Source organism: Tursiops truncatus, chromosome 6 (genome assembly GCF_011762595.2).
Source record: "Tursiops truncatus isolate mTurTru1 chromosome 6, mTurTru1.mat.Y, whole genome shotgun sequence".
In the NCBI taxonomy this organism is placed as follows: Eukaryota; Metazoa; Chordata; class Mammalia; order Artiodactyla; family Delphinidae; genus Tursiops; species Tursiops truncatus.
In genome coordinates, this window is record NC_047039.1 from 26,835,272 (window position 1) to 26,853,835 (window position 18,564).

Consider the following 18,564-nt stretch of genomic DNA (forward strand, 5'->3'; position numbering starts at 1 on the left):
CAATCTGTGGAAAAATTGTCTTCCAGGAAACTGGTCCCTGGTGCCAAAAAGGTTGGGGACCGCTTTTGTAGACTATTGTGTTTTGTTTTGTTTTTTCTTTTTAAAATAAACTTCTTACTTGGGAATAATTTGGGGTTTATAGAAAAGTTCCAAAAATGGCACAGAGAGTTCCTGAATATCCTTCACTCAGCTTTCATGCATCTTAGCATCCTATGAGCTAGTACAACTGTTACAACTAAGAAATTAGCATTGGTACAGTACCATTAACTGCATTATGTATTTCATTCAGATTTCTTCCATTTTCTACCTGTATCCTTTTTGGATTCCCTGTTGCTTTTAGGCGTCTTGTCTACTTACTGATCTCTGATCTGGGACAGCTTCTCAGCCTCTGCTTGTCTCTGTGGTGACCTTGACACTTTTGAAGAACTGATCAGACATTTGGTAGGTTGGCCTCCAGTTTGGGCTGTCTGATATTTTCTTGTGATTTGGGGAGAATGCTCCAGAGGGGCAGTGCCCTCCTTCCGTATATCTACTGGGCGTCTGCTCGGTGTCATGCCTTTTAGTGGAGAATGGTATTTAGAAACCAGATCGGGGTACAGATGTTCTTTCTCCTGGGGTGTTGCTGCTTCTAGGTTCTCTGCTGACACCTGGGAGATATAGGTGTGTGTTTATAGACTAATCCACATGCACACACTTAACCTCTAATGATTTCTGTGCCTGTCTGTCTGTGTTGTCATCTACTTGTGGGTTCTTACGGACATCTCCATGGCTAACCCAACACTACAGGGTCATGCTAGCCTCCTCCCTTTGCACATTTGTAAGTCCGTTCTCTGATAGGGAGACACTGAGGTCATCTACCATCCATTTACCCCAACCTTAACACACGTGAAAGTGATTTCAGAGTTGTTCATTGGCACCCCTGTGACAGACGGTTTATAATACAATTCGATACATTTGTCAGTTTGCATTCTGGCCTACCATCCCTGACTGCTGGCTGAGTTTTTTTTTTAAGTTGTGTATATTAAAGTTTATCCTTTGTATGGTATGTACAATGATGCGAGCTTGTACAAATGCAGAGTCATGTATCCATCAGCCAGACTCTTTCATTTAGGTGTTTTGTGGGGTTTTTATTTCCCTAATTGAGTAACTGCTACACCACACTTCCATTGTTCACTTGTTGGAAAGGATTGCATCTCTGTTACCTTGTGGTTTTTAATGCCATGTAGCCTTCCTCAGATAAAGGCAAAATGGATTTTAACCAGTGGGGAAGAATACTAGAATTTCAGAAGTTGAAAGAATCTTAAAGATTCATTAATTTTACATTCCTAGCTAGGCAGGTTGGACATCAAGCCAGAACTGGAACCTGGACATTTTGGTTCTCCTCGCCATCCATATCACTCAGAGTACCTGAGATAGGAAAGATGAGCACGACAAGGGGCACAGATTGCTCCACCTTGCTTTATTATTATTATTTTTTTTATTGAAGTATAGTTGATTGAACTAACACAATGTGTTAGTTTCTGGTATACAGCAAAGTGATTCAGTTATACACCTTGCTTTAGATTTGAAGTCTGTGCTTACTTAAGGGCAGAGTTCCTTTATCTTTTGTTTTAGGAGATTAATTCTAGCAGACAATTATTTGTTTAATGTTAGGTGTGCTTTGGGGGAGGATTAAGATATTGTTAACATTTGCAAATTAGTCTTGTAGTGAGTTATTAATAGTTCATTCACTTTGCTTATTAATGCCAGGCTGAAACCAAGTGTTCTGAATGAATGAGAAATTGTGTTTGGGGAAGGGTCAGTGGAAGGAGGTGACTGTGGAAAGCGCTACATTCCACTCCCCAGAGATAGATGAAACTGCTCTATAAGGCTCTACTGGCTGTTGGTTTCTACTGTTTAGAGTTTATAGTAATCTTTATAAATAATTTAAAGACTGTTTGGGGCCCCTGAACTGGGACTCCCAGAGTTTTTCGTTTCATAAATAGTTTTTACTGTGTGCCAGGCACCAAGCTAGACCCTTGATATGTAGATGAGCAAATTGTGTGCCTTGTCTGGCAGGAGATGGATGTGAAAGGAGGAGTATTTGCCCCCAGTGCGGTGGCATAGAGGTGGCCAGTGTGGGCATGCATATATGAGGGCTGTTTCAACTTTTTATTAGATTTTTTTCCTTTAAAAAAGTTTTTTTTCTACCATAATTCAAAAAGAGTCATGTACCACAATGTTCATTGCAGCACTATTTACAGTAGCCAGGACATGGAAGCAACCTAAGTGTCCATCAACAGATGAATGGATAAAGAAGATGTGGCATATATATACAATGGAATATTACTCAGAGATAAAAAGAAACAAAACTGAGTAATTTGTAGTAAGGTGGATGGACCTAGAGTCTGTCATACAGAGTGAAGTAAGTCAGAAAGAGAAAAGCAAATACCGTATGCTAACACGTATATATGGAATCTTAAAAAAAAAAAAAAGGTTCCGAAGAACCTAATGACAGGACAGGAATGAAGATACAGACGTAGAGAATGGACTTCAGGACACGGGGAGGGGGAAGGGTAAGCTGGGACAAAGTGAGACAGTGGCATGGACATATATACACTCCCAAATGTAAAATAGATAGCTAGTGGGAAGCAGCCGCATAACACAGGGGGATCAGCTCCGTGCTTTGTGACCACCTAGAGGGGTGGGAGAGGGAGGGGATATGGAGATATATGTATCTGTATAGCTGATTCACTTTGTTATAAAGCAGAAACTAACACCATTGTAAAGCAATTATACTGCAATAAAGATGTTAAAAATAATAATAAATTAAAGTTTTTTTTCTTTCTTTTTTTTTTAAGTATAATTGTGCCACCGTGCACAACTGTGTTAGTTTTTGCTTACTCCCTTTCAGTCTTTTTCCATAGGTGCAGTTTTATGTGGTTGTATGTAGCAGATATTGTATTCTGAAATGGTTTTGCTTAATATTTTATTCTAAGCTTTTCTCAAGTTTCTCCACAACATTGTGTAGTTGCTGTGTTTACCCAGCTCCTTAATGTTAACTTATTTTTCCCATGGAAGGCTACCCTCACCCTTTTTATGCTCCCAACGTTTTTTATCAGATACGTTGCTTTCTTAGGCTCTATTTCCTGGCGTAAGATTGCTCCAGAGTCAAAGAGTATGAGTGCTTTACAGCTCTGGAAATATATTGCCTGTTGTTTTACAATGCCCACAGCCTTCCTTGAAAACCTGCCAGATTAGATCTGTCCCTGCCTGCTCTGACTCCATTGCCTACTGCTTTCCCCTGGGTCTCTGGGATGAGGCTGCAGACACCACACTCAGCTCTGAGTCAGTATACCTGCTGTTCCCCTGCTTGAACACCCCACTGAGTGACCACACAGGGCTACCTCCTCCTTTCCCCTCCAAGGGTTGTTGTGAGGATAATGAGGTGATGTTGTGAGGTATGCAGAGAGTGGGTGCTCAGGGAGGATGAGTCTCTGGACCGCTCTTGTCCTGGAGCTGGGCAGAGCTAGGTTCTGAACTGCTGGCAGCCTCAGTTTCCTGGAAGAATAGGTTAACAAACTCTCTTGCAAAATATAGCTTGTACAGTACTCAACTCATACATTTAATTTTGCCCCATCTCCTCTACAGGATATCTGGCTCTATGAAGCAAGCAGCCATGCTGCCTTTTCTAGAACTCCTCTGAGGGGACTGGAGCTAGGGGGTGGTAACTCACAATCTCTCTTCATTTCAGGGCCTCTTAGGAAGATTGTGCAGACTTAATATTAAAGATGTCTGGAAAACAGGAATTGCTGGTGATTTTTAAATGCCTTAAGACATTGCTGTAAATATAAAGTTTTATGTAATAAAGTGATTTGAGGTAGAGAGCATGGACTTGGAGATTATCATTTCTAGATGAAGCTGGGCTAATTAAAATAAATTTTAACTGTAGTTTTCTATTTTAGTGAAAGTACTCTTTTTAGACTGAGATAAAACAGCATCATCCTATTCTAAGACAGAAGAGTAATTGACTAATTGTATGTTGTTATTGCTTTCTTTGTAAAGCAAAATATTTTTATCAAAATACTTACTAAGAGAATGCAAAAAATTATTTTTCCTTTAAATATGCGTCTTTAAAAGGACTGCTTTGCCGCTGAGATTTCATTATAACTAACTTTCTAACAAAATTTGCTGAAAGTCAGTGAGAAATGAGAGTAACTCTACAATGATGTCCATCTAGTAGGTGACCATTGAACACTTGAACTTAATTTTTAATGTATTTTAAATTTTAATTCAGTATAGCCACAAATCGGGCAGTGTAGTTCTAGAAATTTATGTTTAAGGGCACTCACTTGTTTTTTACCTTTAGGGCTCTATGGAGAGTTAATTTTCCACAGCTGAGTCACCCAATTAAGTTTAAAATTCTGTTTTCTAAAATACCTTTATCCATTGTAGGGGGAAAAAAAAACCTGCCAAATTTTAGTTGGTTAAATGAGTGTGGGTAACAGCAGGAGAGGAATTGTCTTTGACTTTATATATATAATTTTAGGAAAATGTTTTTCAATGCCCTTTGGTATGTTTTTTGGAATAGAGAAATTCTGGGGGCTTTTTGCTTTCCTGTGGGCGTTGCTTCTCTGCCCTCTTTAGTATGTGATGGACACCTGAGATAGATGGGGTTGACCTTTCACAATGGGAGAGCCAGTAGAAGTAAGAAGCTTTAGCTTGTAGTTTTCATCACTAAAAAGGCAGTAAATTTAGACCTAGCCTTCACAGTGGTCCTGAACCTGGTGCCATACCACCAGGCCTGGTCCTTTGCACAGAATAAACGAGTGACAATTATTTGGGGGTAAACATGTTCATTCTTATTATTACCCATATGCTGAATGCTTCAGGGTCTATAGTAACTAGTAGGTAGGTGATGGATAATACTTGGCTTTTTTTTTTTTTTAATCCTTCTGGTTATTTCACCTATTTGCTTTGACTTACTTTGAAGAAATTATTTTGTTTTCACTGAGAGTGGCTGGCTTCTTTCTGTCTCCGTCCTTTACACTTCTTTATTTTCCTCTTCTGTCTCTTTTTTTCCCATCTGTCTCTTTTCCTTCAAAATACTGTCACAGGGGCCACCTGGGATTGTGTATTTTTAAACAGGGTGATCTTTGAACTTGATAAGAAATTGAAAGTTAATTTGCAGTCTGGATGGGATCGTAAGTTACTGACCAGGAGATTATTTCCCACTGAAATTTCTTATTTGAGCAATGTGCTGCATACTTTATGATTGTTAGTTTTGACTGTTTGGCTCTCTTGTATATCTTCCATATCTGGAATTTACAGATTCTGTACAGATATGTCTGTGTATTGAGCACGTGCTGAAGTGGTGCCTGGCCTCTGACGAAGTGGTGTTCTCCCTTGCACAGGTTGCACAGAGCATCGAGGATCATCATCAAGAAGTGATCGGTTTCTGCAGAGAAAACGGCTTCCACGGCTTAGTTGCATACGACTCTGATTATGCCCTGTGCAACATCCCCTACTATTTCAGTGCCCATGCCCTAAAACTGAGCCGGAATGGGAAAAGTCTCACCACAAGCCAATATCTGATGCACGAGGTTGCCAAGCAGCTGGACCTGAACCCAAACCGCTTCCCTATCTTTGCTGCTCTGTTAGGTAGGTGGGCAGTGTGAAAATTCATTTTATAAAGGAGTTCTGTACTCGGGACATACTGTTGTTGTTTTTTTTTAATTTCAATGCTAGAATGTTTGGGATTGTATCTTACTTAAATTTCAAAAAAACAGGGAATGGGCTGGGCTTCTCCTCAGTAACATTCTTTACTCATTATTTTTTGGTGTCACTGAAAATGTGCTTCATTTGTTCTTGTTTGTTTATGTATTGTTCCACTTAGGCCGATAAACTAATTTTGTGAAAAAAAATGCCCTTAAAGTTTGGGGAAAATAACATTTAAAAATCACAAGTGTTAACACAGTCTCACTTATGAAAATTAAACATTTAAACCTTTGGCACAAATTATGTTTGTTACAGAAGAAAATATGCTGTGAAGTTAGCACTGTCATGTTTTCCCCTCATTTTCAGGATTCTCATTACTTTAAAAGGAAAACAACAAAAATAAACTACGTTACCTTGTTTCCAGTGCCTGCATCTTAAGTAAATGTATACATGTCTTTAAAAACTCCCTTGGAGGGGGCTTCCCTGGTGGCGCAGTGGTTGAGAGTCCGCCTGCCAATGCAGGGGACACGGGTTCGTGCCCCGGTCCGGGAAGATCCCACGTGCCGTGGAGTGGCGGGGCCCGTGAGCCATGGCCGCTGAGCCTGCGCGTCCGGAGCCTGTGCTCCGCAACGGGAGAGGCCACAACAGTGAGAGGCCCGTGTACCACAAAAAAAAAAGAAAAGAAAAAAAAACACTCCCTTGGAGGAATTCCTTATGCTGAATACCTAGAAAGGATGAAATCTGGTTTCAACTAAGATTTTATATATTAATTTCTTTCTCTTAAAAATAACTTGGCAATAGGTAATATATTTATTTATCACGTTATGTCTGTAGTTTATAGTTATTTCTTTCTTTTCTGTCCACTTCCCTTTCTTGTGCTTGGAATGTACATGTTTCTAGCTACTTGAATATCCGGCTCTAGTTTGCTCAGAGTTTGTAAAAATTATGTCCACAGTATAAGTAAATGTGTTCTGAGCAAAGCCCTCCTGTGAGTAAAATCCATGAATTTCAGTGATGGGATTGAGGGCTGTTTGGGACACACAGGCCCTTTTTGAAAGATGTGTGGTCTCCAGAGAAGTGCGATCTTATTGTACTCTCTCAATTTCTGTTCTAGTGCTTAGCAGCCTGATCTGGTCATGTTTAAGAGGGGGATTATATTGTGGGTTATTTTTAGAAATTCCTAATTATCAGATTTTTTATAAACATTCCAAAAAAGTTTTATACAACTAGAAATTATAGTGAGACAGCCATAATTTTTCATATATTATTTGGTGATAACATTTCAAACTGTATAACTACAAATCAATCAAAAACTTTCTGATTTTACAAGTTGTCTTTATTTGGATCTAATCTCAAATACATGTCTTTAAGTTAGTACTTGGCTATTTTCTGTCCATTTTCTTAGTGAACTCTTGTGACTTGGGATTTGGAGGATTAAAACCTAATTTCTAAATGTATGTAGTACTTTCATATTTTCAGACATTAAAATATAAAAGGATATTTCCTCAAATGTTAAAAAGTGATGGAGTGGATGGGCACATTATGAAAAGTTTCATATTTACTTAAATGTTACCACAGTTGACTTTAAGTGAATGGGAAAATTGTATGCTTTTAGAATATGGATGCCTTAACTAATTTGGGAAGGATATTTGTTTATCTTATTTAAGGAAACATTGAATAAATTTCTTGGGAGATAATGCCAACTAATACTTTTCTGGCTAACTTATTTTGTGAAATAGTAAAAGAAATGAAAAACAATAGTAACGTTGTGAATAATTTAGTAATAAATTAAGGCTTGGAATTTCTTCAGAAAATTTAGGCAAGTTATAGATAAACGCTTAATTGGGTGAACATTTTTAGTTTAGATTTTGTGTAAAAGTTTCAACGTCCTCAAATAAGAAAGATTATTTTTCCAATAGAAAGTATAATTTCTCCTTTTTTGTAATAGAAGGTATAGCTATATAAGATGTTTTGTTTTAGAAAGGTTGAGTGAAATACTCATTTAAGTATTTGACCCAAGTTTTAACAGACTGTTCTTTTTTTTTTTACATCTTTATTGGAGTATAATTGCTTTACAATGTTGTGTTAGTTTCTGCTTTATAACAAAGTGAATCAGCTATACATATACATATATCCCCATATCTCCTCCCTCTTGCATCTCCCTCCCACCCTCCCTATCCCACCCCTCTAGGTGGTCATAAAGCACTGAGCTGATCTCGCTGTGCTACGTGGCTGCTTCCCACTAGCTATCTATTTTACATTTCACAGTGTATATATGTCCATGCCACTGTCTCATTTTGTCCCAGCTTACCCTTCCCCCTCCCTGTGTCCTCAAGTCCATTCTCTACATCTGCGTCTTTATTCCTGTCCTGCCCCTAGGTTCTTCATAACCTTTTTTTTTTTAGATTCCATATATATGTGTTAGCATGTGGTATTTAACAGACTATTCTTTTTTTTTTCTTTTTTTTTTTTTTGCGGTACGCGGGCCTCTCACCGTTGTGGCCTCTCCTGCTGCGGAGCACAGGCTCCGACGCGCAGGCCTAGCAGCCATGGCCCACGGGCCTAGCCGCTCCGTGGCATGCGGGATCCTCCCGGACTGAGGCACGAACCCGCGTCCCCTGCATCGGCAGGCGGACTCCCAACCACTGCGCCACCAGGGAAGCCCTAACAGACTATTCTTGATGTTGGAATTGGCTTAATATCTTTTCAGATAGAAGCTTCAAAAACAAATCTCAGATACTTAATACTTACTTCACAGTAAAGTTCTATACATTCCATGAGCCGAGGAAAGCAGTACAAAACTCGGTAACTGATACAATTAGGACTTAACTTTGCTCTTCTGGACATAATGACAGTTTGGTACATCTGTATCATGTATTTGTGTGTTTAGAGTATTATGATTAGCAGTATTGCAAATGAACTCACCTTGTTTTGTTTTCTGTTAGCAGCTGATTAATGAATCTGCTTAGTGTGGAGATGACTAAATCATAATATAAAAATTACAGAATTATTTAGGAAATTACTGCTTCTAAATTGTATCAAGACCACTAACAAACCAAAGATGTTAGTGTATCAGGCATCCAAGCACTACACGGAAGGGAGAATGTTCCCTGCAAAATGTAGTTTCTCAGCTGAATACACTTCTTATTTGTGACACAGCCCTGGTGATAGTGCATAGAGCTGATTGGCACTTCTTGATCGCACTTGTAGTCTGTGCTTTGTACACCTACTTGTGGGTGGTGCTGGAAATTACGGGAGGAGGGTGTTGATCCATGTCACAGGCAGCAAATATTGTCACTTAACCTTCCTTAGATTTTATAACTATAGATTCTGCCTCTGCTGTTGAACCTACTTCACAGAATGCAGTTTGAACCATAGTCTCTCATAAACAAATGAAAAGTTGTTTCAAATTGACATTTGGCATCTGGCATTATCAGACTGACCTTAATACTGTGCTGGGGAATTACTTAGGTTTTTATGCAGTTTATTCAGTTTGAATGCTGTTGAGCCTCTACTGGAAATTCACGTTGTGCTTGAGGCAGCTGCAAGAAGTCTGTCTGCTGTATGTTGCTTTGTATTAAAAGATGAAGAAATATTCTCAATTTCTGTGTGGAAGTTTTATGTGGTGTATCAAATGAGGTGGTCCTAAGAAGTCATATTACAAAGTCTGAAACTAACAAAGATAATCTACAAATTATAACATGCAATGATACTAAGTTTCCCCTGTGTCACTCATGATGATGGCTTTTATGGTATCCCTGTTTGTATTCCAGGAAATCACATTCTACCTGATGAAGATCTGGCTTCCTTTCATTGGAGTTTACTTGGTCCAGAACATCCACTAGCCTCACTTAAGGTACATATTCATTTCATTTCCAACATTTGTTGATTTTGATATTACTTTCATAATATAAATAATGTTTCTTTATTGTAGAAGGAAATATACCACAAAATTAGCAATATCCTGCTTCCCGCTAACTTCAGAATCTGTGTTGCCTTAAAAAACAACCAACCTGCCTTATTTTGTTCCCAGCACCTATATTTTAGGGAAATATATAAATGTCCTTAAAAATTCCCTTAGAGGAATTCTTCATGCCGTATACCTAGATAGGTGGAAATTTTTTAGCTAAAGTGTTTATGTATTAATTTTCTTACCTACAAATATTAATTTTTTTCAATAGATAATATCATCTTCTGTTAGTCAGATCAACATCTTACATAGTTTGATAAGTTTCATAATTTTCTTACTAATTTTTAAATATTATAAAAATCTATTTACAGTTTTAATGTTTTTTTTTTTTTTTAGTTTTAATGCTTTTTGAATGATGGAGGAGACCCAAGTTCATTACAGAAGTGGTCCATTTGTACTATTTTGTTAATATTTATTTTCTTATTTTTCTCCCCTTCCTGTTTGTGAAAGTAATGAACATCCAAGAAGATTCTCTTAACTTTGATTTTCTAGAGTGGGAAGGTTTACGGTTTGATGTGAACATAGTAGTGAAATTGGTATGAGCCACTAGGGAACTTGGAGTTGTACTTGTTAGTGGCTTCCTGTGATTTTCCGTATTCCCTTTGCTGGGTAAAGTGGCTCTGGTGTTCTCTGCTTTTTAGTGCTGTGATCATAGCTGCCACTTGTTAGGTGGGGAGCTGGGAAGTCGGGACCTACACTGGCTGGCAGCCTGGGCCTCAGTTCCTCATAGTAATAGGGAGGTTGCATGGAATGGTTTCTGAATGCACTTTTCCTGTTGTCAGAATTGCCCTCCAAATTGGAGTTTTTGTGTTTTAGCTTATAGTGAGCTTTTGTGATACTTGCAAGTTCAAGCGGTATTCCTTTCCTGCCTCTTTCATCTTGTTACTTGCTGCCTAGAATCCCCTTTCTTTTCCATTTCTTATTGATGGGTCCTGATGTGTTCCTTTTTATCCTAACAGTTCTTTGTATGGGGCTTTTCCACTTCTGTTCAAAAGTCAGTTTTTCTCCTCTTGTTAGAAATTACTTGTTTTCTTTTGCTTTTTTGTCCTTGAAGGGGTACAGCTTTCTCTTTGCTATTGGCCAGAGTGTTCTTCATGTGTGTTTTCATTTACAGAGTGCTACAATTTGTAATCTTGATTCCAAGCTCCTGGTGATACCATTATTGAATTGCAGAATGGGAAAAGTGTAGTCCGAAATCAGGTGGACTCAGAAGTATTGTGCTCATTAGGTTCATTAAGCAGTATGCTTTTATAAGTTGAGACAGAATGAAGGCTTGTTTTTTAGAAGGTTTGTAGAGTTTTGAGTAGCAGGGGTGAGAGGCTCCCAGGATCCCAGACCATATACATATATCTAAATTGAGCTTGCCTTCTTTCATGTATCAGAGGTTAGGAGTGAGGAGCTGTTTGAATAATTACTGGAAAACCAACTCAAACTATTGGTAGGTTACAAACATCATTATCATGTATTTTTCCTAATAGTTTGTTAAGAAAAATACTAAGTATGTAAAAAGTTGAAATAGAAAATGTCTATCCATATATCCACCATCTTGGTTAAACAGTTTTTAACAGTTTCTTCTAAAGTATATTTGTATGTGTGTGTTTGTTTTTGTTTTTTTTTTTTTTTTTTTTTGTGGTACGCGGGCCTCTCACTGTTGTGGCCTCTCCCGTTGCGGAGCACAGGCTCTGGACGCGCAGGCTCAGCGGCCATGGCTCTCGGGCCTAGCCGCTCCGCGGCATGTGGGATCCTCCCGGATCAGGGCACGAACCCGCGTCCCCTGCATCGGCAGGCGGACTCTCAACCACTGCGCCACCAGGGAAGCCCTGTGTGTTTGTTTTTTAACTCAACTATTTGGAAGTAAGTTGCAGATATCATAACACTTCACCTGTGAAAACTGTGGTTTATTTCACCACCACCTAAAAATAAGGATAATCTCTTAATTATATTATTATCATCACATTAACTAAATTAGCAATAATTCCCTAATGTCATTTAATATTAAGTCCATGTTCACATTTTTCTATTGTTCTCTGAAAGTTGTTTATAGGATTGTTTGTTGGTTTTTATTTTAAAGCAAATCAGATTTTTTTTTGCATTATCATCATGTGTATTTTAAATATTATCTGGGTGTTTTTATGGCATTGTGAAGCAGTCCAAAATAATTTTTCAGTGACTTGATAAGTTGTAGGATTTTTAAAGTCATATTCTGAAAAGCAAAGCATTTTAAAAAATTGCATAACTTTTATGTTCAAAAATTACATAACTTTTATGTTTTGACCTTTTATACATAGTTTTCTGTGTGTAGTATCGTTTTAATCATTTTAACAAAGACTGTGGGATATTGAATGTAGTTTTTTTCTCATGAGCATTACTACCGTATAGAATTATCTGTATCCCATCTGCTTTTTTAGTCTCTTCTTTTTCACAGTAATAAAACTAACTACATCTTTTGAAAATTTGGTTAGTTGTTGTTTATGAAACTTCCTTATGATTTTTGTTTGTTCCTTTTTAACACAGTATGTTGTATACACAGCTTTTAAGGATACCTGATTTTGCATACCCAAGTTCAAGCATTCCTTTTATCATCCTTTATTTTGCCAGTGTTTCACCAAAGTCATATCTACTAGTTTATTGTTCACAGAGGGTTGGTGTTATATGAACTTATTATCTAATAAATTCAAATCACCCCTTAACATGTAATACCATAATCTTAGCCCTGTCAACATTTTAACCATTGTATTCATTTTAATGGTTTTTGTGTTCCTAAACTTCATATTCAGTTTCATGTATTTCAGGTTTTTATCCCCATCAGTCATTCATGACCCCCCCCAAGTACTTCCGGCCCCGGAGTCCCTTCACCATTTCCTTCACGTTGGACAGGCTACTTTGCAAGTTTTATGCTCGCCTTTCCTCTCCCCAGACCTCCCACATGTGTTGTTCTCCTGTACAGCTAATCAGGTTCTATTTTGGTCTCTCTATACCACCACCCCAATTGTGGCAAGCAGGCAGTGTGCCCCTCCCCTGGCACACTGCCTCCCCCCCGCCACTCCCCCCAGGCCTAGCTCTGCCCATCAGCCCCAGGCCAGGCAGGTGCTGGTTTCTCTTGAACTCCTTCTCCCTCTATGTGTCCAATTAAATTAAAATATGTCCTTGAAAGCCCCCTTGCTTGCTTCTGCCTCTTCTCAAAGATCTAAGTGCTAGCTCTTGTACATCTCTCTTTCTGATTTAAATAGTCTTTAGTGTTTATTTATATAACCCTACCTTCAGGTTCACTTATTTTTAGTCACCTTCCTTTTTTTTTTTTTTTTTTTAATTTTATTTATTTTTGGCTGTGTTGGGTCTTCGTTGCTGCGCACGGGCTTTCTCTAGTTGCGGTGAGTGGGGGCTACTCTTCCGTTGTAGTGCGTGGGCTTCTCATTGCAGTGGCTTCTCTTGTTGTGGAGCACGGGCTCTAGGCACGTGAGCTTCAGTAGTTGTGGCACACGGGCTCAGTAGTTGTGGTGCATGGGCTTAGTTGCTCTGCGGCATGTGGGATATTCCCGGACCAGGCATCGAACCCGTGTGCCCTGCAGTAGCAGGCAGATTCTTAACCACTGTGCCACCAGGGAAGTCTCAAGTCACCTTCCTTTACCAGTATTATCTTTTCCCTGAGGCAGCTGTATACCAGGGCAGTCTGTCAGGTCAGATTAGGAACGTTTTGTTTTAAATTTACCTAGAGTTTTACCAAAGTTATCTCTAACTTTATATTTTTTACATGCCACCAGAAGTCACTGAGTAATCCTTTTTACCAATGTCTTTAGGGACAGGATGTGGCAATTGACCCCGGGGAGGAGGGAGTATGGTTCTGGGTGAGTAGCATGTTAGGGTCCCTAGGAACGTGGAGGTGGACAGAAGAGCCATCTATGTCTCACCATGCAGTCCATGCAACCCCAGCATTCCCAAGGTCAGGGCACATGGCAAGGCTCACAGTGGGCCCTCAGGATGAAGCCTGGACTCAAAGGATCTCCTCTCTCTTGGCTTCCCTGAAGGGGAAGCGGGTAGCAGCTGCACCTGCTGTGATCAGTGTCCAGCCAACCAGTGATCTTCATATCCACCGTACGTGGCCCCTGTCTGGGTTTCACACTGGAGCCAGCTGCCAGAGAGAAGAGCAGCATGATTTCAGGCATTTTGAGTTTTATGGTATATCTAACGTACTATGCAAGCTTACTAGAGTGAGATTGATGATCAGACTTTCTGGGATCCCTTTTGAAGGAAAGTTGAGTATAAATTGTGCATGAATAGAAAGATGGGCTTCAATTATTCTGAGTTCCACCTTTTAAGGCAGGGGTCCCCAATCCCCGGGCCACAGACCGGTCTGTGCCCTGTTAGGAACCGGGCCACACAGCAGGAGATGAGCGGCGGGTGAGCGAGTGAAGCTTCAACTGTATTTACAGCTGCTCCCCATCACTCACATTACCGCCTCAGCTCCTCGTCATATCGGGTCCGCTGTGGCATTAGATTCTCATAGGAGTGCGAACCCTACTGTGAACTGCGCATGCTAGGGATCTAGGTTGTGTGCTCCTTATTTGCAGGAAAACAAGCTCAGGGCTCCCACTGATTCTGCATTATTGTGAGCTGTATAATTATTTCATTATATAAATGTAATAATAACAGAAATAAAGTGCACAGTAACAGCAATGCACTTGAATCATCCTGAAATCATCCCCCTCCCCGTCCGTGGAAAAATTGTCTTCCAGGAAACCGGTCCCTGATGCCGAAAAGGTTGGGGACTGCTGTTTTAAGGCATTGCAAGAGGTGGCAGTTTGGGCACTTAAGACCTTCCAAAGAAGGAATTCCTGCTTGCATGTTAGTGTTAATTGAAGTTAACTCAATATATTCCTTTCTCAAAAAGTCATCCTGTAGTTTCATAAGAGCTAAGAAGTACTTCCTAAAATCTAAAGACTTTTCGGGCTCTAGAGAAAATAACATTAGGGGCCTGGAAGGTTGAAAAATTCAACCATTATGCATTGTGGAAGTGAGAGCTATTTATAATTGCACTCCTGGAAGAGAACCACTTTTAACAGATTGATATTTGGTACTCCAGAATTGTTTTTAAATGTACATCCTGCTAATATTATTATTATAATGTCATCATCATCATGCATTCAGTGAGCTGCACATTCTTAACAGTCTGGAATTTCAGTGCACAGATTCATGGTACTGGGCTTTAAGCTTTTAGGTCGTGGAAACTTGCTTCTAGTAAGAAGTCTTATTCTTTGCTCATTTAAAATTTATATGTGGATATCCTTAAATGGAAAATAAAAGACTGAACTCAAAAGATTTTTGCTTGTTTATATCTTCCCATCAGAGCTTCCTTCCCTGTCCCCATTTGGTTTTAAAGTGAAGATGGGGGACTTCCCTGGCGGTCCAGTGGTTGAGACTTCGCCTTCCAACGCAGGGGGTGCGGGTTCAATCCTTGGTGAGGGAGCTAAGGTCCCGCATGCCTCAGGGCCAAAAAACCAAAACATAAAACAGAAGCAATATTGTAACAAATTCAATAAAGACTTTAAAAATGGTCCACATCAAAAATAAATAAATAAATAAATATTAAATAAGTAAAGTGAAGATGGAAAGGTTGGCATTCTGAGGAATCTGCTGAAATCACTGGGACTCAAGAATAGCTTTTCTGTCTCTGTTTTACAGATTGTGGGTGGATCACAGGTCACTTTGCTGGGAAGGAGGGACAGAGTCATGGGAAGGGTTTGTGTTCCCTAGGTGTTACAGGATTGCTTTCAGTTTAGCTCCTTGCTGTTGAGGGACTGGGCCTGCCCTGGGCCTGCGGGCAGAATTCTTCCGAGTGAGCTGAAATGCATGACCTAGCCAGAGGAGGGGAGATTCGCGGTCCAAATGCAATCTGAAAGATAGAGTGTTTATAGTGCCCGACTTCTGATTCCTGGGGTGGTGAGTGATAGGGTCAATGAAACAAAAAGAAGCTTACTAGGGTATTTTTGCTTTCTCTGTTTCTTCTCATGACCTGGAATCTTCTAGTTTTATGTTAAATAAGTGGCATATTCTCAGTTTCAAAAATGTGTGCAGACACTGTCAAGCATATTTCCTCCCCTGTGGGTCCAGAAATCTCTGCCTTGTTTATAAGTAGGCCTTCTCCATCACTCTGACTGCAAGAGATACTTCTCTTGGAAATGTGGCTCTTTTGGCAGTTTCCCGACCCTGTGTCTTGGGTGCGCACACATACACCCCTCACCTTGCCAGTGGTCTGTCTGCTCTGAGCACTTCTAGGCGGCTCAACCGGAGATGTCACTTTTCTTGAGACTAGCCCAATCTGGGTCCAGAACGACATGTGACAGAATTGGGGTTTGCTGGTAGTTTACTTCCAAATTGCCATTCTTGGTTAGAGTGTTTTTTAAATTTTCTTTTTATAACAGTTTTATTGAGATATAATGACATATCATAAAATCTACTTTAAAGTATACAATTCAGTGGTTTTTAGCTTTCACAGAGTTCGTGCAACCATCATCACTGTCTAATTTTAAAATATTTTCATCACCTCAAAAAGAGACCCAGTACCTTATCTGTTAACAGTCACTCCCCATTTCTCCCCCTCCCCTACCCTCTGGCAACCACTAATCTACTTTTTCCTCTATGGATTTGCCTCTTCTGGACATTTCATATAAGTGGAATTATATGACCTCTTGTGTCTGGCTTCTTTCATTGAGCATAATGTTTTTTCAAGGTTCATCCACACGGTAGCATGTATCAGCACTTCGTTTTTTCTTTTTATGGCCAAATAATAGTCTGTCGTGTGGGTATACCTACCATGTTTAATCCATTCATCAGTCAGTGGACATTCAGGTTGTTCAGTCACATTTTGGCTTTGTGATGCTGTGTGAATATTCAAGTACAAGTGTTTGTGTAGACATGTTTTCATTTCTCTCAGGTGTATACCTAGGACTGGAATTGCTGGTCATATGGTAATTCTATGCCTAACATTTTGAGGAACTACCAGACTGGTTTCCACAGTAGCTATACTGTTTATACTCTTACCAGCTATGTGTGAGGTTTCTGACTTTTCCACAACCTCGTCAACACTTGTTATTGTCTGTTGTTTTATTTTTAGCTGTTGTGGTGGGTGTGATGTGGTTTTGATTTGCATTTCTCTGATGACTAATGATGTTGAGCACCTTTTCCTGTGCTCACTGTCCATTTGTTTACCTTTTTTGGATAAATGTCTATTCATATCTTTTGTCCATTTTTAAATTTTTTATTAATGTGTTGTAAGAGTTTTTTAAAAATATATTCTGTATACAAGTCTCTTATCAGACACATAATTTGCAAACACTTTCTCCCATTCTGTGGGTTGTTGTTTTACTTTCATAATGGTGTCCTTTGATAACTCTTCTGAGACTCAGGCAAGGTCAGCGTCCTGGAGATTACCCACAGATAACTTGGCTGCATATTGTCTCCAGTAAAATAGTGTCTACTCTACTGCGGCCTTCTAGGCCCAGAGTCATATACTGGGTCTTCTCCCAGAAGAGCTCCATTTCTTATCGTACACTTTTAATATCCCTTCTCCCTTTTGTCTCCATTGCTTCTATCTTTAGTATTCTCATAAGCTGACACTTGGCTCTTTTGCCCGTCCTGGGGCCTTCTGCCCATTTATTTGTTCACTGTTTCTTTCTTCCCTAGCTGGCCTGGACCTCTTGGTGGGTCATCTTGAACTGGTTGTACCAACATCACCCTTCTCTTGCTCCTTCTTCCATCTCACCTGCCCAGCAGACCCCTCCACCCTAGATAGGTACTATCTAGAGAAGATTTGAGAACCACACAGCTAATGGATGCCACTGCAAACTTATGGTCTAATTTTAGAAAGATCTAAATAAATGAAGAAATGTGTGTGTTTATGGCTCAAAAGACTCTGTTGTTATATAGATTTACTGCATCCCAATCAAAATCCAAGCAAGCTTTTTTTTAAGTAGAAATTGAAAAACTGATTTTAAAATTCATGTGGAATTGCAAAGGACGTAGAATAGCATCAGCGATGTTGAAAAGGAAGAACAAAGTGAAAGGACTTAGCATTAGACTCACTTTAAAGCTATAATAATCAACTCAGTGTGGTACTGACATAAGGGTAGTTGAACAGATCAGTGGAGCAGAACAGAGTCCAGAAATAGACCCATATATATATTTAATTATTTTCACCAGAAGTCCCTAAGTAACTAAATGGGGAAGGGTTAGTTTTTACAATAGCTGGATATCCATATGCAAAAATTAAAAGAATATAAAAATTATTCTAGAAGAAAATATAAGAGAGGATCTTTATGACCTTGAGTTAGTCAAAGATTTCTTAGTTAAGAAAATGAAAAGCAAGCAACAACAGTGGGAGAGGAGCTATTTGCAGAATATTGTCTCTGGTAAAGGACTTGTATCCAGAATGTGTAAAGAACAACACAATAAGAAGATACATAACGCAACAACAAAAAAAGATGGGTGAAATTTTGAACAGACGTTTTACAGAATATTCAGTAAGCACACAAAGAGATGCTCCATGGAATTAGGGAATGCAAATTAAAGCCATCATGAGCTACACTACCTGACCACTGGAATGGGCCAAATGAAGGAGACAGATGATGCCAAGTGTCAGTGTGTGTCAGCACCCATAGCTCTGAGATGTGGCTGCTGGGAAGCAGAATCCAGAATGGTCACTTTGAAAACAGTCTGGTAGTTTCTTACAAAGTTAAACATATACCTACCATACAACCCAGCAATCCCGCTGCTAGACATTTACTCACGAGAAATGAAATCCTATGTTCACAAAAATAATTGAACCTGAGTGTCCTGGCAGCTTTATCCATTGTAGTCTCAAACACACCAAGCAGTAGTCAGCTGGTGAATGGATGAATAAA

General features: G+C 39.4%; 1 protein-coding gene across 5 annotated transcripts in view; it reads left to right on the plus strand.

The window, feature by feature from the left end:
• The window catches only part of FAM120A (family with sequence similarity 120 member A), a 104,508-nt gene that overhangs the window by 15,149 nt on the left and 70,795 nt on the right, over positions 1-18,564 (plus strand). For all 5 annotated transcript variants that reach the window (XM_073805950.1, XM_073805951.1, XM_019940438.3 and 2 more), the window contains exons 2-3: positions 5,394-5,640; positions 9,471-9,553. In XM_073805950.1, the coding sequence (XP_073662051.1) occupies positions 5,394-5,640; positions 9,471-9,553 (330 nt within the window). The remainder of the gene's footprint in view (positions 1-5,393; positions 5,641-9,470; positions 9,554-18,564) is intronic.